At 40.9% G+C, this 20,932-nt stretch overlaps 1 protein-coding gene across 4 annotated transcripts in view; it reads right to left on the minus strand.

Annotated features, from left to right (window-relative positions):
- Window positions 1-20,932, minus strand: part of LOC143041515 (uncharacterized) — an 85,947-nt gene that overhangs the window by 52,902 nt on the left and 12,113 nt on the right. For 2 of the 4 annotated variants that reach the window (XM_076213482.1, XM_076213479.1), the window contains exons 2-7: window positions 17,604-17,690; window positions 4,842-5,108; window positions 3,010-3,128; window positions 2,562-2,760; window positions 2,320-2,447; window positions 2,014-2,187 (exon numbers count right to left, since the gene is read on the minus strand). In XM_076213482.1, coding sequence (XP_076069597.1) covers window positions 2,014-2,187; window positions 2,320-2,447; window positions 2,562-2,760; window positions 3,010-3,128; window positions 4,842-5,031 — 810 coding nt within the window. In that variant the 5' untranslated portion in view covers window positions 5,032-5,108; window positions 17,604-17,690. Of the gene's footprint in view, window positions 1-2,013; window positions 2,188-2,319; window positions 2,448-2,561; window positions 2,761-3,009; window positions 3,129-4,841; window positions 5,109-16,900; window positions 17,018-17,603; window positions 17,691-20,932 lie in introns of all 4 variants that reach the window. The other 2 variants (XM_076213480.1, XM_076213481.1) reach the window with 2 other exon arrangements.

Here is a 20,932-nt window from a genome sequence, read left to right on the forward strand (position 1 = left end):
TTGTACCACCCCATCAATGTACACACTGAACAGCCATGGTGACATAACACATCCCTGATGCAGTCCCACCTATACCTCAAACCATTCACTCTCTCCATTTCCAATTCCAACACAGGCACTACTACTCTCATAAAAACTTTTGACTGCCCTTATCAGCTTTCCCCCAATCCCATATACCTGCAAAAGCTCCCACAGTGCCTTCCTGTCTACCCTGTCATAAGCCTTTTCCAAATCCATAAAGACCAAAATACCCTAAACTTTTCCTAAAGCTTTCTCACATACCTGCCTTACCACAAAAATCTGATCTGCACAACACTCACCTTTCCTAAACCCACACTGTTCCTCACCAATTACTCCCTCTGTTCCTCTCCTAATCCTCTCAATTAAAACCCTCCCATATGCCTTCCCAACAACACTCAGCAAACTGATCCCTCTGAAACTACTACACTTATATTTGTCCCCTTTTCCCTTGTAAAGCAGAACTATTAAGGCATTCTTCCAGTCCTCTGGCACTCTGCCCTCCCTTAAACACATATCAAACCTCACTAGCCGGTCCTCTATTACTGTACCTCCCTTCTTCTGACACTCCACATGACACCCATCTAATTCAGGTGTATTAACTGTTCTCATAATTTTAAGAGCTACTTGCACTTTATCTATACTTATTTCTCCTCCATTTTCCTTTCCCATCACCATAATTTTCTTGGTGCCTCCCACTGCTACCACCAATCCCTCCCTATCCCTCTTCACATTCAACAGGTCTTTAACCACTTCCATACGGTGACGCCTACATAGGCGGCATGAGGAGCAAGTGGGTACTTGATGATGCTGACGTCGGCATCTTGATTATATTTATTGTAGTCGTACCTACGTAATTTCCATTCTCTCTAAACTGGCTTCATCAATTTTCTATGGTTATCAAAATACACGGGTGAAAGAGAACGAATGATTGAGCACTGACTTTATTTTTTATAATGCAATTATTATGACGCAACATCGCACGTCGGGCAGCTAATGCTGCCAGACATGATGTGCCCCGGAGTGAAGAGGTTAAAACACTCTGCCCATCTTCCCCTTACTGCCTCCTCTTCCTTTAACCCCTTCCATATGGTGCCGCATACGTAGGCGTCATGAGGAGCAAGTGGATACGCGAGGCTGCCATATCGGCGTCTTGATTATATCTATTGTAGTTGCCCCTCCGTAATGACATACTCTCTAAACTGTCTGTAATCACATTTTCTATGGTTATCAAAATTCACGGGTGAAAGAGAGAACGATCGATATAAGCGGTGACTATATTTTATGATGCGAGTATTATTACGACATGTTGTACGGCTGGCATCAGCTGCTGCCCGCGAGATTTAAGGCCCGTACTGAAGAGGTTAAGATCTGTCCATCTGTGCCTTTTACCTTTTCTTCTTTACTTGACTCTCCCCCTCCTCTCTTGATTTCCTTCCAAAATATCTTTTTATTGTTTTCAAAATTTTCTGTCATACTCCTCCCCATATTACAGCTGCTCTCCTTTTTGCCATCTTTATATTTTGTTTTGCTTCTTTTCTTTTCTTTATATCTCTCATCCTACTTTGTAACCAGTCCTTGAATGCTTGCTTCTTCTCTTCTACTACCTTCTTCATTTCATCATCCCACCACTCGCTACCCTTCTATTCCCTCCCATTCTCCTTATTCCACATACCATCTTTACACACCTTGTCACTTCCTCCTTGAAACACCCCCATTCCTCTTCCACACCTATTAGGTAAATACATACATTAAAGAAACTTTCCCTCTAATAAGGGGATGGCCAAGTCAATGCACACACCCGATCACAAACATATAAAACCCATTTAACCACCACTCCCATATCAGCACTTTGGGGATGTAGGGTCTCCTTGTTTCTTGCAACACTGATTGGGCCTTAGAAAATGAAGTAAGACAAAGCTCTTCTACAGAAGAACCTGACAACAGGAGCTGGTTTATCTCTACCACTCACATTCTTTCTAACAACCAACCTACCTTTGATTTCAATATGGACATCAAAGATCCTGATATTGTGACCTTTCCATCATCTGATTCTATGATATTCACTGAATTTCTTCTTTGGATATTTGCCATAATATCATGTCTTCCTTCAAAACCAAGCAGTGAAAGTATTTGTTGACTTAATGTTGCTTCTACTTTCTCAAATACCTGTCAGATAAGGATGAAGACCATTTACAAATGCCACAGTTACAAAATAAGAATAAATCATAACTAAACAGATAATTTTGCACATATACCCACAAGCCTGCATAATGTTAGGAAAAATGCATAATTACTGACATTTTTACATACATCTGATGAATTGTACACATCAGGAATGTTTTTGTCCTTCTGAGAGGGTGTGACAGCTACTTTATCTAGATTTTGGAGTTTCTGCATCACTTCATCCATCGAATTGTTGCTCTTAGCTATTAGAAAAATAAACATGCAAATTAGTAAGTGAATGAATATACAGATAACACTCAATTACTTTTATAGTTTTTATTCAAATATATCAAGTCACAAATTGGGACTGAGCTTACAATTATTCACAACATTAACTTTTATATGCTGAGGTGTTGAGACACATGAAGAAGGCAGCTCCTTTGTTTCTGTGATGGTGATAATACGACTTGGGTAATCATCAAAGGATTCAGTACCACGAGGAGCAAGATCAATGAAAGAATCCACTTGCTCCTCTTTCTGGCAAACATGTTCAACAGATTCTAGTTGTTGGTCCATCTTTGTAAGAGAAGGCAAAAATGTTTCATGAGTGTCATCTTCAAAATACCCATTTATATATTTCTACAAAAAAGTAACATTAACATACCCATTTCTTATTGTATGATAATTATCAATGAAAATAAAAATGAATACCCAGTTTAAGAAATGTATTTCCTATTAATCTGCTACCTCCCTTGTAAGGGTAGTCCTTAATATGAAGATATAAAGACAGGGAGATAAATAGACTAATTAGCAATGTATACCTACATCTGATATCCTACAACCCTTTGATATCTTGATGCCATTTTCCGGTAATATATTTGTTGTTTTCCTGGGTCCTTTAGGTATAAGCAACCCTCCATCAAGTGAATGATGCTTGCCTTCACCTTAAGAAAAAAAAAAAAGAATAAATATATATATATATATATATATATATATATATATATATATATATATATATATATATATATATATATATATATATATATAAAATATATATATATATACATATATATATATACATTATTATATATATATATATATATATATATATATATATATACTATATATACACATATATACATATACATATATATATATATTTATATATATATATATATACTGTATATACATATATATATATATATATATATATATATATATATACGGGAAACTGTGATGTTATAACACATTTGTAGATGTACACTTAACCCATTATCAGAGAAATAATATCAGAAGTACAGGAAAACAGTATATTTCAACTACTATCTGTGGTACTCCCCAAGGCAATCGTAGCTCCTCTTGGGGATCGGTGCCACCTGCGTAGAACCGGTGGCCAGGGCTGGTTGGCGCCGTTTGGCCCCCAACTCTTGGGGTTGGGGAGTGGTCCAACAACATAGACGCGACGGGATAACAATCACTTGCACACATCGTAACACAGACAAAGCTGCAGAAATAATCCAGCCATACCTTGATACACTCAACACATGGTTCATCACAGACTCAAAATAGCTCCAATCAAATCTACAGCAACACTTCTCACCAACTGGACAAAAGAACACAAATTCATACCTCATCTCTACATCAACAACACTTTAATACCACACACAAACACACCGAAAATTCTTGGTGTAACATACGATACATCCATGTCTTTCAAACAACACATCACAAACATAAAAAACAAATGCATACCTAGACTTAACGCACTTAAGTCAATCACTGGAACAGCATTTGGACAAAACAAAGAAACTAACACAACAATATACAAACAATGCATACGCTCAGTGATGAATTATGCGAGTCCTGCATGGGCTCCTAATCTCAGTGAGACACACCACAACACCCTTCAAATCATACAAAACAAAGCCCTAAAAACAATTACAGGCTGCACAAATACAACACCTACAGACCATTTACACCATGAAACAAAAGTCCTCAAAGTCAAGGACCACCTCGACATGAGAGGCACACAAACACTTGCCGCAGCCACCATAAACACATCACACCCGCTACACTACATAGCAGAGCACCCACACACACCAAGAAACATTAAAACAACACCCAAAGACCTGTATCACACACAGATACTCTCTTCACTTCCTCCACAACCACCAAATACCAGCCTCCGGAAACATATTCATAATCATATCACTCACCGCACCATTAACACACTGAAAGACAACACACTGCTGCATGCCAGACCCCCTGATATCCACCCTTCTGAATCCTCTCTCCCACGAAAGGACAGAGTCCACCTGGCCAGACTGCGGTGTGGCCACCACCCAGCACTTCTAAGCTACCAGAAGAGGCTGGATGACCGCATTGTGAACAGCTGCCCAGGATGTAACACTTCACCCCATACCATACAACACATAATGGAAGACTGCATTATACACAATCATGCACGCAAACAACAAAACATACACTCTATAAAAGATTTGTGGGAAAACCCAGTTTCGGCTGTGGCATTCCTTGGGGAGATGGGACTGCTCGGACAGACAGTCTAGGGAACGACAACAACAGCAACAACTACTATCTGTAGTCCTCTTCTGCTGATATTGTTCAAATATCTTAAAAAAAATCCATCTCTAACTTACCATCATTAACAGCATCAACTTTGATGCTTTTGGGAAATGCAATACAAGATGATGCAAGTTCCTTGTTTTCTGTAATGGTGATGACATGCCTAGGAAAATCCTCTGTTAGCTCCATATTTGCACGAGGGTCAAGGCTAATGAAGGAATCCACTTGTTCCCTTCTTGCATGTACTGGTGTAAGTGTATCCATGATGAGGTGACAAGGCTATATCAGTGCAAGAGATGGCTGTCTGGTATTGCTTTCTTCAACTTTGCCAGTTCCTCTCTCTGAAAATTTAAACAAAAGTACTGGTTGAGCAGGTTAGGACATCGTTACTTGCAGTGAAGGTCAAGGGGATGGCAGTTCGAATCCTGCTACTGGAAGTTGAACCAAGGACATGGTTCATTAAATTCCATTCTACAAAGTCTGTGAGGGACACCATTCTAGGTTTCCAATATGGGGGGGGTTGTGATGTTAAACCATATCATTTCACCAATTATGGAAAATGTTATCTATATTACTAATACATATACCAAAGGCATTTTCCCCCTTACACGGGGGGATGGGGTAGCCAAAAAGAAAAAGGCATAGAAACCACTCCCACCCATTCCATCCCCTACATATTCCACTCCCCTCCACCCTCCCTCTCATCTTGGCACCTCCTGGATGACAGGTCATCTCTGCATCCTGTCCACTGCCCTGGGTCAGAGGCAGTGTCGCAAGACACAGCACATACACAGCAAGGCTGCTTTATTAATTCGGCGATCCCCGCCCCCTCTCCGTCCCCTCAAGCAGAAAAGAAGACGAGGAGAAATCCCTTCGGGCTGCATCAAATTATTTCTCATACATAGTTCCTCACCCCCCATCCCCCATCCATTCCCTCTCATACATCACAGCCTCATCTATACACAACCCTTCTCCATTCACTTGTATCTTCTGTCCTCTCCCGTCCTTCCTCAACAGACATTCCTCTCTTTTGTAATGCCCCTTTTACCTCATCCATCCATGTCATCCTCGGACACCCCCTCATATTCACTCCTTCCACACCTCTTTTACTAATCTTTCTTCACTCATTCTTTCCATGTATCCAAACCATCCTAATACTCTTTCATCCACCCTATCTCCCAGCTCCCTTTCCATCCCTGTTTTCCTCCTCACCTCCTCATTTCTCACTCTATCCAGCCTAGTAACCCCTAACATACTTCTCAGACACCTCATCTCAAACACATTCAAACTCCTTCTCTCTTCCACTTTTATGTTCCATGTTTCTGCCCCATACAGTGCTATCAGCACAATCACTCCTTCATATAACCTCCTCTTAGCATCCATTCCCAGATGTCTATTTCTCATTACACTTTTCAATCCACCATGGCATTTACTCACTTCTCTCAATCTACATTCTACCTCCAACCCCACTCCTCCCTTACCTACCTGCCACATTCACACCCAAGTATCTAAAACTATCCACTTCCTCCAGTCTCTCTCCCTTAATGCTCACTTCCAGCCTGCTGTCATTCTCTCCCATTGTACATTTAATCACCTTACTTTTGACCACATTCATCTTCAGCTTCCTTCTTTCACACAACTTCTCAAACTTTGACACTAACTTCCTCAATCCCTCCTCTGATCCTGCTACAAGCACAGTGTCATCAGCAAACAACAACTGGCTTATCTCCCACTTTTCTCCATTTTCTTTAACCATCTCCAACCCCTGTCCCACTACCCTTGCATTCACCTCTCGCACCACCCCATCCATGTATAGATTGAACAGTCAGGGTGACATAACACTTCCCTGACGAAGTCCCACCTTTACCTCAAACCATTCATTCTCTCCATTTCTAATCCTAACACAAGCTCTACTACTCTCATAAAAACTCTTGACTGCTTTTAACAGCTTTCCTCCTATCCCATATATCTGCAGTACCTCCCACAGTGCCTTCCTGTCTACCCTGTCGTAAGCCTTTTGCAAATCCATAAAACCCCAAAAAACATCCTTACCTTTTCCTATATCTGTCTTACCACAAAAATCTGATCTACACAACCCCTACCTGTCCTAAACCCACACTGTTCCTCACCAATTACTCCCTCTGTTTCTCTCCTAATCCTCTCAATCAAGACCCTCCCATAAGCCTTCCCAACTACACTCAACAAGCTAATCCCTCTGAAAGTATTACACTCACACTTGTCCCCCTTTCCCTTGTAAAGCAGAACGATACAGGCACTCCTCCAGTCCTTAGGCATTCTACCCTCTCTTAAACAAACATTAGATAATCTCACTAGCCAGTCCACCATACCTGTATCTCCTTTCTTCAGACATTCTGCATGGCATCCATCCAGACCAGGTGCCTTACCTGCTCTCATCATCTTAACAGCTGCTTTCACTTCATCTTTCCCTATTTCTCCTCCATTTTCCTCACTCATCACTCTCTTTTTTTTTAGCATTTCCCAATGCAACTACCTTGCCCTCCCTATCCTCCTTCACATTTAGCAGCTCCATAAAATACTCTGCCCACCTTCCTCTCACTGCCTTCTCTTCCATTATCATCTCTCCATCTGCACCTTTTACTTTTTCTTCTCTACTTGATTCGCCTCCTCTTCCTCTTTTAATTTCTTTCCAAAACACCTTTTTATTACTTTCAAAATTTTCTGTCATACTCTTACCCCATTTCACATCTGCTCTCCTCTTTGCTTCCTTTATCTTATGCTTAACTTCCCTTCTCTTTACTTTGTACCTCTCATATGATTCCTTCGTCCTAATTTGTAGCCAATCTATGAAAGCCTGCTTCTTCTCTTCTACACTCTTCTTTGCTTCTTTATCCCACCACTCACTACCCTTCTATTTCCTCCTGCCCTCCTTGTTCCACACACCATTTTTGCACACCTTATGACTCCCTCCTTGAACCATCCCCATTCCTCCTCCACTACTAGTTTTATTCTATCCTTCACTCCCTCCCACTCCTCTCTCAGCTTCTTCTTATACTCCTCCTTTTCATTCTCATTTAAGCAGTTCACTATAAGTACTTCCCTACCTTCTGCCCTTTTCCTCTTTCTCCACTCTCAATTTACCTTCCACCAGAAAATGATTTGATATTCCCCAACTCTCTCCCCTTAGAACATGCACATCCTTAACTCTTCCTACCATACTCCTGATCACCACTATATAGTCCATTAACACTCTATCTGCCACCCTTCCATCCACCACCCTCTCCCATGTGTACTTATGCTTGACTTTCTTCCGAAACACTGTATTTGCTATCATCAACTCTCTTTCATGACACATCTCCACCATCAACTCTCCACTACGATTTTTACCTGGAACTCCATACTTCCCAATCACTCCATCTATTGGTTCGTTTCCTACCCTAGCATTAAGGTCTCCCAATACTACATTGACATTTCTCCCTAATCCTTCCATGCACTCATTTAAATCTACCCAAAAAGCCTCCCTTTCCTCTATGCTCTTCTCACTACCAGGCCCATATGCACTTACAAAAACCCACATCTCCCTTCCCAGCTTCACATTCATCCACATCAGCCTTGAAGAAACCTCCTTCCATTCCACTACACGCTTACCTATCTCTTAACTTACTAGTATAGCCACCCCTTCTCTCCCTTGTCCCCTCTTCACTCCTGAGAACCTCCCAACTACACTCCCAAACTTACACTTGCCCCTCCCTTTCATTTTAGTTTCACTCAAAGCCAGTACATCCATCTTTCTTCTCACAAACATACTGCCTATCTCTTCCCTTTAACTCTCATCTGCACCACATCCACACACATTAAAAGACCCAAACCTTAGGGTACTGGATGGAAAACTCCCATACCCTCTTATGCCTTTACTTTTTTTAGGAATGTCCCCTTTGGGGCTACAGGTAGAAGGACTCCTAATCCCATCCCCTGTCCCGTTTTTTTGTCGCATCTTATGACTCAAGTGGGAAGACTTGGTGGTAGCATTCTCTTCTCCCACCACAGGGTAGGCAAAAAAAGGAAATGAATATTCAGAGAAATGGTACAGGACAGTAACAAGGGGTTGGGGGACAGCATGACGGAGGGATAGTTGTAGTATAAAAGTGTCATCATTTCTCTATGAAGAGTTTTTCTCTATCACAGACAAAATGATGAGTGGCTCTGGTCCATAGGGGCACCCCATATAGACCCTAAAGTATCAACTGCATGCTACTTTGCCACAATAACATGCAGCCAATACCCCAGATGGGGGTGACCAAGGATGAGATGGATGGATGGGGTAAAAGGGGCAGTGAGAAAGAAGGGGATGTCTGTTGAGGAAAGGAAAAGACAGAAGATAGGGATGAGTGGAGAATGGTTGTGTATGGATGATGCTTTGATGCATAGAAGGGAGTAGGTAGGGGATGGGGGTTAGGGAGTGGTTATGTGTGAATGATATTTTGATGTAGTGTGGTGAGTGTTGGAGGAGCAAGAAGCTCTTTGTGCTTTGTGTGTAGTAGAGACAAGTGTGCCCAAGTGACATGGCAGCCATAAGCTCTGCTCATGAACTGTGCTGCTCTGGGAGATGATTGGCCGAGACCCTGGGCCAAAACCCAAGCTACCCCAAACATGCCAGTCACACACCATGAACAAGATAATCTCTACTCCTCCCCCTTTGTAGCAACATGCATACACTCCAAACCATACATGACAGAACAAAATAAAATATAGCACTAGAACCCTGAGTTTGTATTTGCCTCACCCCCGATGCCATGAACTTACCATAGTGATGGTGGCCATGGAATAGAGGCAATACACTCTATACATGTACCCAAATTCTAAACTCGGTGCACATTTTTACAAGAAACAAATCACCCTCTTAGGAGCACTCAGTGAATGCAAAAGGAGCAATATTATTTTTCTTTTTATTAATATGTCACCCAAGCATAACAATAGACCTCAGGAAACTGGCCACATGGACAACCAGTCCAAGGTGCTGCTGGATACAGCGGACATTCCTCTGTTACTTTCAATGGGGATAATGCAACACCCAACAAATGGGCACCCAGCATGCTATGATGTGCAAACATGGCTCAGTCTCTTGGAAGAAAGGTGGTATCCAGAGATGAGCAACATCAACAAGATCGGTGTCTTCCATAAAATATCTGTTGACGATCTTGCTATGTCCACTAGGTTAGCATGAGGTAAATATCCCAACCATTGGGGAAATTTTAAGGAGGCATTCTGCCAATTCTTTTACTCACCTGCTTTGGCAGATAGTATCAGAAGCCACCTGGACACTATTGAGATGAAGGCTTCTGAGACACTCACCTTGTATGTAAAAATCATGAGTGAAAAATGAAGGGGACAGTAGAATATTGCAAAAAGATCTAGATACTATTTTTGCATGAAGCCAAGAATGGGAAATAAAGTTCAATACCAAAATATGCAAAGTACTGGAAATGGGCAAGAGCTGCTAAAAGCCATCCTTAACCTATTCCTTAGGAAGCGAACACACTACAAAAGCAAAAGAGGAGAAAGACTTGGGAGTGTTGATAAAAGACAACCTGTCACCTGACAGACATATCAGCAGGATTGTGGAAGAGACATGGATACCGCAAAAGATTAAAGTAGTGTTCCATTATGTGGATGAGGAGATGATGAAGGACTTGTTGAAACCCTGATATGTCTAAGACTGGAATATGCACCAGTAGTATAGTCCCCATACAGAGTGAAGGATATAAGCAAGATTGAGAGAATACAAAGGGCAGCAACCAAACTGGTCCCCAGCCTGGCAGATAAACTATATCAGGAGAGACTAAAGGTACTGGGTCTGCCAACCTTGAAAGATTGAAGAGAAAGAGATGACATGATTACAGTGTTCAGATCACTAAAGAAGAAATATTCTGATCAAAGACAGGAAGGTTTAAGAGGTCATGGATGATTAAGAAAGACCACATGTTGAAAGGATGTGAAGAAATACAGTTTTTCATATAGATGTATAAATATGTGGAATAACTTAGGTAAATATATGGTTGCTTCATATGCAATTTACCATCCTGACAAGGAAGAGCACACCATTGTTGTCACCATCAACAAATCAATGGCAACCATGCCCCACAATTTGCGAGGGTACTCACTTAGGATGAAGAATCGTCTACTCAAGAGGTTTAACGTGCTGCCATAGATTATGCACAATAGCATAACTTAACCATAAAGACTGAATATTCCAGCAAAGGGATATTTGGCACTAATATTATAACCTGCCACGAGAGACATCAAACAATCACCATGTACACCCCCAAGGCATTCCACCCCCACAGCCCACAAACAAATTTTTCCTTGCCTCACCATTTGCGAGAGATAGAGGCACTCCCTCCAGAGGAAGACAACCCCTCCCCCCCACAGGGCTGGAGGACTCAGAAAGATGTGGGAAAGGAGCAGTGGGCATTATACAAAAAATTGGTGGCATCCCTATTGCACCCATTGTCAGAAACTGGGCCACTCTAATGAGACATGTTACTCTCGCCCCCGCGGCCAGCCACGCAAGCCATGCCATGCTTGTGATTGCACAGGTCACGTATGAGACAAAGGCTAGTCAGGCCTTTTGACCAGTGGCAGCAAGTCAAAAAACTTCTTGCGCAGAGGGAAGACACCCCCCCCCCCCCGATGACAGCCAAGCCTAGGAAGAATGTGGACGTTGTTCACATAAATTTTTCCAGTGCTCATAGTGCTGTGGGAGGGCCATGGTGGCAATTCAGTTGTTTGGGATGAACGCCACCCAGTTGGTTAGTGCTTTGTTGGACAATGAAGCAGTGTTATCTCTAATTCATAGGAGCAACCTGCCCATTAACGCAGAGGACATAAAAGTGGGCACTACTAGAATATTAGTGGCCAATGGTTCGGAGATACCAAACCTTGGTAAATTTATTGTAAGGACTGGTCTAACGGGTTTACAGTTTATGCACTCATTTTTTGTAATCCCAGTAGAGGGCTTTCCCACTAAATTGATATTAGGAATAGATGTCTTGCCAGTGCACAGACTTTAACATTCAAAATTGAAGGCAAGGATATTCCAATAATCTTTGCAGGGACAAGTGCTTCAACAACGCCAATGCTCACCATCTTAGAGGAGAGATAGAGTCATCAGGAAGTAAGAGAGGTAGACAAATTCCCAGTTAAAGCCACTGAGGCTGGAAGGGTACCAGGATTCTTGGGTGGAACACTGGAATTGGCCTCAGAGAGAGCAAACAAACTCACTCCCACAAGTCAGGCAATCTCAGCATAAATATATGCTGAGGGGGCCAGCCTGCTCGGCCAGGGAGTAGTGGAGCTACACAGAACAGAGGAAGGAAAGGCCTTGTGCAAGGTTCCATTTCTGAACTTGGGACTTGATGTCTTTGAGATCCAGAGAGACCACATGGTTGAGGAACTTACACTCCTGAGGTTAATCAAATAGGTACACAGAAGAACAGACTTATCTGTGGGAACAGTGCAGGCAACCAAGAAAGTGGATATAGTAAGAAGGGATAAACTAACACAGGAAGTTATGAATTTCTTCGCCAGCCCAAACAGCAAGGAGAGTCTAATTTAGACCACTCTTGTGGTCGAATATGGCAATGTTCTTGCCTTACCAGGGGACCCACTAATGGTTACACCTCACTTTTTCCACAAGATCAGGACCATTAGACCACCTGTATACTGTAAATCTTATCCCATTCCTGATAAATTCTGAGAGGAAATACGGGAACAGATAGGAGACATGTTACATAAGGGGATCATCTGTCCATTCTAATCCCCATATAATGCTCGTCATCCATGTGGTAAAGAAGGACAACATGGTTTAGCTCTGTCTCAACTTTCGAGCACTAAACAAGAATGTGGTAGAAGAGAGGTTCCCATTCCCACATATCAACTCAATGTTACAGAGTCTCAGCACCAGCATCTTATTTTCCCTGTTGGATCTTAAATCCAGGTATCTCCAGATCTCACTGAGAGAGAGCAGCTGTGAGAAATCTGCATTCTTAACACCCAAGGGTCACTACTAGTTCATATCTCTCCCCTTTGGGTTGAAAGATGTTCCATCCTGCTTTCAGTGGGTATTGAATCAAGTGCTTATGGGGCCGTTAGGGATTAGCATGATGGTGTACATGGATATCGTTGTTCTGGGAACCACTTGGGACGACCACCTCAAGAATCTTAAGGATGTCCTACGGAGGTTCCAGGAGGCAGGCCTCTCTTTGAGGCTGGTATACTGTCACTTCTTTCTGTGTCGCCTACCTAAGGTATGTAATATCCCAGGACGGGATCAAGCCTCAACCAGAGAAGGTTCGAACCATCAAGGCTTTCTTGCAGCCAACACATCAGAAAGAACTGCTCTCTTTCCAGGGATTAACAGGGTACTATAGAAAATTCATCCCAAATTTTTCCAAGATTTCAAAACCTCTAGTAGATATAACAAAAACTTCCCCCATGGACATCCGTTCAGCTGGATACGTTTGAGTTCCTAAAAACACACTTATCCAGTACGGTGGTCCTCCCTTACCCCAATTTTGCAGAACCTTTCTTACTCACTACAGATGCCAGTGCATGGGCAAGCAGGGACATGCTTCAGCAGGAGGACAAGGGAGGTAGGAGACAACCACTCCCTATTTCAGTCGCACTCTAAATGAGTACAAGAGATGGTATAGCACCACTGAAAGAGAAGCATTAGCAGCAGTTTACAGTCTCACTGTAAATTGACCTCTGATGATGGGATATCCAATTAGACTACTGAGCAATCATAGGCCTTTGGTCTGGCTCTTCACTGCTAAGGGCACAAACACTCAGATTCTCAGATGGCAAAGGGCAACCACTGATTTTTATCTCGAAGTCAATTATGTCTGGATTATGGGGAGCTGACCACCCTAAGACACCTTCATAGCATCGCCCATAACCACGGGTAGCCAAGGGAACTCAAATAATGAGGATGACCACGTCAAATGGGACAAATTAGCAATCCAGAAGGGACAGAATGAACACAATGACTGGGGAAATATAAAAAATTATCTCAAAGGAGACACAATGGTAGAGCCAAAGGTTCCTAGATTAAGAGTGCCAATCAAGGGTCCCAACTCCTCCCTGACAGACTTTTATACCACTCGCACACAAATGCATATCAGTTAGAGAATCTTTGCCTGGTAGTCCATGATGGAGCTAAGAAAGCTGCATTGTGCACTGTCCATTTGTCTCCCAATGGCAAGTTATGGAGAAATCCAAGTCACTCTTGAGCGGTTGCAAAAGTTCGCCTTTTGGCTAAAGATGTCAGAGGATGTTAAGGCATTCATAAAGAATTGCAAAACTTGCATCATGTGCAAGCCCTATGACCTCCCAGCACCTCTCAGACAGTTTCCTGACATGGCAAGTCTGTTTGAGAGAATGCATGTTGATCTCATAGGGCTGTTAATCACCATTTCTGATAGTACAAAGTACATCCTCATTGTGGTATATGTCCTAATCTATTTCTTGGTCACTGTGCATATAAGTTCCAAAGAAGCATGGGTAGTGGCTTGGGCTTTCATAACCCATGCACTATCCATCCATGGTGCATCAAGTGATCTCAGACAGGGGAAGGGAGTTCATGAACAAAATGTTCAAGGCAGTATTGGAAATGGCAAATATCAAACACAATGCTATAACACCATATCACCCACTGAGCAACTTAATAATGGAGAGGGTAAATGGGACCATCATTAAAATCCTAGTCCCTTGTCCAAGAGCACCAAACAGGTTGGGATCAGATGCTCCCTCTCATAGTATTAGCCTACAACTCCGCCTACCACAGTCCTGCAAGACTCCCCTCGCTTCCTTTTCTTTCACTGAGACTCCATTCTCCCTATTACAGAGTTCACAAGGCCAAACACCCCTTGGTATAATGTCAATAATGTGGCAGCCGAAACTATAGCAATTGCTAATACCTGCTTCAAATGCTGTTGGAGGTTTCTCGAAGCAGTGACCATAGATTGGCAATAAAGGAGATCAAGGGCGAGAATAAAACAAAATGTGCTAGGAAACAGAGTCTACATCACCTCCTGATCCAGGCAAGGTGTTGCAAAGAAACTCCAGCCTTTGTACCAAGGACCTTTTAGGTTGGTTAAAAAAGTTAGTGACATCATCTATCGCATAAAGCACATCCACTCAGCCTATGAGTTCTCCATCCACACAGACAGGATCAAACAAGAAGGGAACCTCTCAGTGTACAAAAATAAGAATGCAAAGAGAGCGTTCCTCACATATAAGAAGGAACCATTGGACCTACTAAGTAGTAGTAAATAATAGCCATAACATTTATCTTCCCCCATGTGTAGCGATTCTAAGTGAATGATTAACATTAATCATAAGTTGAGCAACTTCTCAGTGTGTGAAAATACAAACACAAGGAACCATTAGACCTACTAGATAGCAAATAATAAACACAATATTTACCTACCCCATGGGTAGCAATTCTAAGAGCATGATTAACATTAATCATATGTTAAGTAACTTCTCTGTATGTGAAAATATGAACACAAGAAGAGCATTCCCCACACAAGAGGGAACCATTAGACCTACCTAATAGTGAATAACAAACACACTATTTACCTACCCCATGGGTGGCAATTTTAAGTGCATGTTCAACATTAATCATAAGCTAAGCAGCCTCTCAGTGTGTGAAAATATGAACACATAAAGGGCACATGTGAGAAGGAATCAAAACCTACCATCACTGGTAGCAACACCAAAACCTACTGTTACTGAGAGCGACATTAAAACCTGCCCTCACTGGTACATACATATACCAAATACTTTTTCCCCCTTACAAGGGAGGTAGCCAAAAAAACAAAGGCATAAAATCTACTCCCACCCATTCCATCCCCTACATACTCCACTTCAATTCACCCCCCTCCTGGATGACAGGTCATCCCTGCATCTTGTCCAATGTCCTGGGTCACTGGTAGTGTGGCACCATCACTGGTAGCGACATTAAAACCTACTATCAATGTAAGCAACATCAATTAAAACCTACTGTCACTGATAGTGACATTAAAACCTACTGTCTACTGGTAGCAACCTTGTGAGGCATAGGAGATTGAATTTAATTGCTAAGCCCTCTCTCCCACTTTCAGAGGAATCTCCTACCCAAAGGTGCGAGTTGGAGACAAATTTTTAGCCACAAAATTGACAGATCCTAGATCATGTAGCACAATATGAGTGTGTCTATGCCCTTACCTTTTTTTTTATAATATTCACTTTTGAAGTTTCTTTCATAAAATGAGCAAAGGCACTCTCTACTCTAGTATCTTCTTGGTGGTCATTTACAATGATATTGTAAGCAGAGGGCATTTGTATGAGCATGATCTGCTACTAACTCCCTTACTCCCCTCTATGCAAGGATTCTGCCAGTGTTGATTTTTACAGGTCCTCTAGGAACAGGTTACCAACGCAGAGCACCGAAAGTTGAGAGGAGAAATACCAGCACAGAGCACCACAGCAAGCTGAGAGGAGGAGGACCAGCACAGAGCCCCATGGCGAGTGATCATCTTTTGACCACCCCCACATAAACAAATTGATTTTTCTGTGTTGCTGGTGAAGGGTTTTCTCATTGGTGTGATTGTTGTACATAGGAGGCTACTCACTTGTCATCTGACAACACGCATGCACCAATTTTTCCCTCTCTTTTTTTTTTTTTTTTTTTTTTTTTTTTAGGATTTTGTTGACAGAGGGGGAGGGGTGTGGTGTGTGTTGGAAGAGCAAGAAACTCTTTGTGCTTTGTGTGTAGTAGAGACAACAGTGCCCAAGCGACATGGCAACCATAAGCTTCGCCCACAAGCTGCACGAGCTAGGTCAAGTGGATGCTACTCTGGGAGATGATTAGCCAAGACCCTGGGCCAAAACCTAAGCTACCTAAAGCATAGGTCACCAGGGTCAGAGGGGCGTCATTACACTTCAAGAAAGCACACATGCCAGTTACACACACCATAAACAAGGTAATCTCTACTCCTCCCCTTTTGCAGTAACATGGATACACTCCAAACCATACATAATAGAACCAAATAAAATACGACATTAGAAGCCTGGGTTTGTATTTGCCTCACCTTCGATGCCATGAACTTACCATAGCAGTACAAAGGGATTTTTCCCCATCTTTTCTTTTTCTGCATGAGAGGATGGAGAGGGGGTTTCACCAATTAAATGAAGTAGCCTTGCTCTGGATGTGCTGTGTCTTGCTGTACTGTGAGATGCAGGGATGACCCATTATCCAAGAGGAGCCAAGATAAGAGGGAGGGAGGAAGGGGTGGTGAATGGGAGTGGAGAGGGTGGAGATGAAATGGGTGGGAGTGGAATTATGCCTTTTGACTTTGGCTACATCCCTTGTATCGGGGGGAAAAGCTCTTGGTATATGTAAGTATGATTTTTTTCATACATGTCAAACTCTTTAATCTCTCACTTATCATTTAATTGGTCTAATACCTACAAAATTCAATACACTTCAGGAGCAAACTATAGCAAGCATCCAATCAGTTATATATCTATAGATCTATGATGTAAAAATAAAGATGCATGCATTTGACAATTTCACCGTTTACACTGAAGGACCATTTTATATACAAGAGTATGTTTTGAAAAGCCCCTCTGGTATATATGTGGCACATAAACTATAATAAAAATCAGTTTTTTATAATAATTCCTTGTCAGAACAATAACTACAACCCAACAACTAAACAAACCACTAATCTTTTTAAGATGTTTTATCCAAGTCTCACATTACATAAAAAGAAATCAGTCAATGAGTAAAATGAAAGTAGAAAGTAATCTACCTTTTCCATTAATGTTAATAGAGCAAGCCCTGTAACTCTATCTGCTTGGACCTGAATTGCACAATGAGGATCATCTGAGACATCCATCTGAAAAGCATAAGTTAAATCTAGAACCTTATAACATACAAGTTTTTCTTATTTAAATAGTGATACTGTATTAAAAAAATCACTTGTTACTGCACACCTACATAAATCTTATTTATACCAGTGTTCACTTATAATCTTCAGCTCACACAAATATTCTTAACACATTCAAAACATATAGATAAGGAAGAGAGGAGACTGATGCTCATGGTGTCCTTCATCTGTTCTACTTACATTTTTGGGTCTTCATTTCTCTGTGTAAAAGGAGAGCAGACCAATGAAAAGGTGAGTGGATGGGGTAAATGAATCCATAAGAGGCCACAGTACGATTAATCAATCAATCCATTGTCCCTGGACTGGCCCATAACTCATGTATTGAATAGATATTATGATGGTCTGGATAAGGCTAGAGCAGGGCAATGCAAGATGAAGTATTCAATGTCTTTTGTATTGTGAATATGGGACAATTTGCATATGTGGGCCTACTCTATGTTGGTATTGTTTTAGTGCTAGATGGTGGCCTGAACTCAAGACATAATAGCATGGTGCTTATAAGAGGAAGAGGCCTACCGATGTATAGAGATTTATTCATTATTAATATTATCTTATTTATATTTTCTTTATATATTATACACACACACACTTCAACGAACGGACGGCTTAGAGGACGTTCTGAAGAAAAAGTGAAATTTCGTGGATCCCAAAGCAAAGGAAGTACCTATTGTATTTACAGGGTGGGGGGGAAATTGCTCGTGGTGTAGGGGAAAGTAAGGAAAAAGGAGAAGGGGAGGGATTACTGAGGGAAATGGAAGGAAATGAGGAAGGTGAGGACTTGGCCCAGGCAGGCAGACGCCATCTAAACAAACGAGGTCCGGACCAATTTAGCGATGACGAAATGTCTAACAAAAATGTAAAGATTAGAAGTATAGATAAGAGCAATACAGTAGAAGATGATGAGAATATTTTCCAGGGATTTAAAGAGGGTGGGGGGGACACAAACCCCCCCCCCGATTAACAAGACTAGAAGAGAAGCTCGATAAGATGATCGAGCACTGGGAATTTAGGTTCGGTCACGTTAACAACATTGTGCAGAGGGTTGAAAAATTGGAAGAACTAGAGAAGGCGAACATAAACTTAACTAAGGAAATTGAAGAATTAAAAAAACAGTTCAAAGAAGTAAAAGAAGAGAATAAAGTCTTAGAGGAGAATAATAAGGAGAACAAGGAGGGTTGGAAAAAAATCCAAGAAAATAGCAAAGTTGCATTTACTGACATAATCAAACAGCAAATGAATGAACAAACTGAAGACTCAGTTATTAAAGTGATGAGACAGAAGGAGAATATAGTAAGAGACTTAGCAGATAGAAAGAAATGTATAATTATATTAGGAATGGAAGAGAAACATAACCCATATAGAACCACAAGAATCAAAGAGGAAAATGAAAAAGTAAGAAATTTACTAGAATTAGTTCAGGAAGATGAGCCAGAAATAATAAAACAAATTGAAGAGAAATTCAGGCTCGGGAAATATAGTACAGACAAGATCAGACCAATTAAGATTAAATTCAGGTCACAAACTACGGCTGAGAATATCTTATCCAAAACAGGGAAACTAGCAACAAGTGAACAATATAAAAAGGTATGGATAAAAAGGGAAATGAATAAAGAGGAAAGAGAGGAAATAAGGAAAAGACATGAAGCTAAGAAAAAAACGAGACCAGAACGGAGACAGAAAAACAAGAATTCTACTGGAGAGTAGTGAATATGAAATTGAAGAAATGGAACATAACAGAGAGAAACACAAAAGAAACAGAGAATACAATGGAAATAACAGAAAGTTAAGAGTATCCTACACAAATATAGATGGATTAATAACAGGACTGAATGAACTGAACAAATATCTGAAAAAGATCCGGACATAATGGGAATTGTTGAAACAAAATTAAAAGGTCCACTACCACCCAACAGCATAGGACACAATACATATAATTATTGGATTAGAAACAGAGAGAAAAAACAAGGGGGTGGAGTTATGTTCCTGACTAAGAAGGATATAAGCGTGAAGAATGTCACATATGGGAACAATACAGTAGAGATGATTATGATAGAAGTAGAAGATAGAGATAAGAAGAGCAGAAAATTTGTAATAAACTACATCCCCCCAAAAACAGCCTCATGGGAAGAGAATGAACATAAAAGCATGTTAGAAGACACAAGAATAACACTAAACAAGATAATGGAAGATGGAGGAAGAATAGTTATGATGGGCAACTATAATTGCAAAGAAATATGTTGGGAAGAGATGACCATAAAGGGTGGAGAAGACTCATGGGGTAGTGTTCTACTAGAGATGATTACTGACCACACAATGACACAATGGATCCAAGAGAACACCAGGTATAGAAATGAAGAACCATCGAGACTAGACCTAATATTCACATCAGAACCTGAAATAGTGGAAAAGATAGAATACCAGGCACCAATAAGCAAAAGTGACCACATATTGATAGAACTAGAACTAAATGAGAAAAAATACATGAAAAGAAATGAACAATATAGAAAAGGAAGACTGATGTATGAAAAAGCAAATTTTGATAAAATAAGAGAATTCTTCCAAAATGAAAACTGGGAAAAAATACACAAAGAAGATACAACAGTAGAAGAGAAATGGAATATTTTGACAAAAATCTATAAAAAGGGAGTAGAAAAGTATGTCCCAAGACAAAAACAGGAAAAATAATATATAAAGTGCTGGTACAATAAAAGTTTTAGGGAGATAAAAGACAAGAGAGACAAAGCTTGGGCCAAATGGAAGAAAAACAAAAGACCAGAAAAATGGAAAATATATACTTGTTATAGAAATGAATATGTACAAGCGTGCAGAGAGGAAAAGAGAAAATATGAAAAAGATGTCATAGAAAAGTGTAAAGATCAACCAAAACTATTTTACAGATTTGTAAACAACAAACTGAAAAACAAACAAGATTTGGAGAAATTAAGACAAGGAGGAATTGAATACACAGAGGAAATTGAAATGGCGGAAATTATGAACAAACATTTTAAATCAGTGTTTACAAGGGAGAACATACAACCTGAAGAGATTGAATGGAAAGAGAAAGTCCCCCCTATGAAAGAAATAGAAGTAACAAAGAATGAAATATTGAAACACTTGAGTAATCTTGATGTCAGAAAATCACATGGACCAGATGAAATGGCAAACTGGATTTTGAAAGAATGCAGGAATGA

The sequence above is a fragment of the Oratosquilla oratoria genome, chromosome 31 (assembly GCF_046742065.1).
Source record: "Oratosquilla oratoria isolate Oo_2021 chromosome 31, ASM4674206v1, whole genome shotgun sequence".
NCBI lineage: Eukaryota > Metazoa > Arthropoda > Malacostraca > Stomatopoda > Squillidae > Oratosquilla > Oratosquilla oratoria.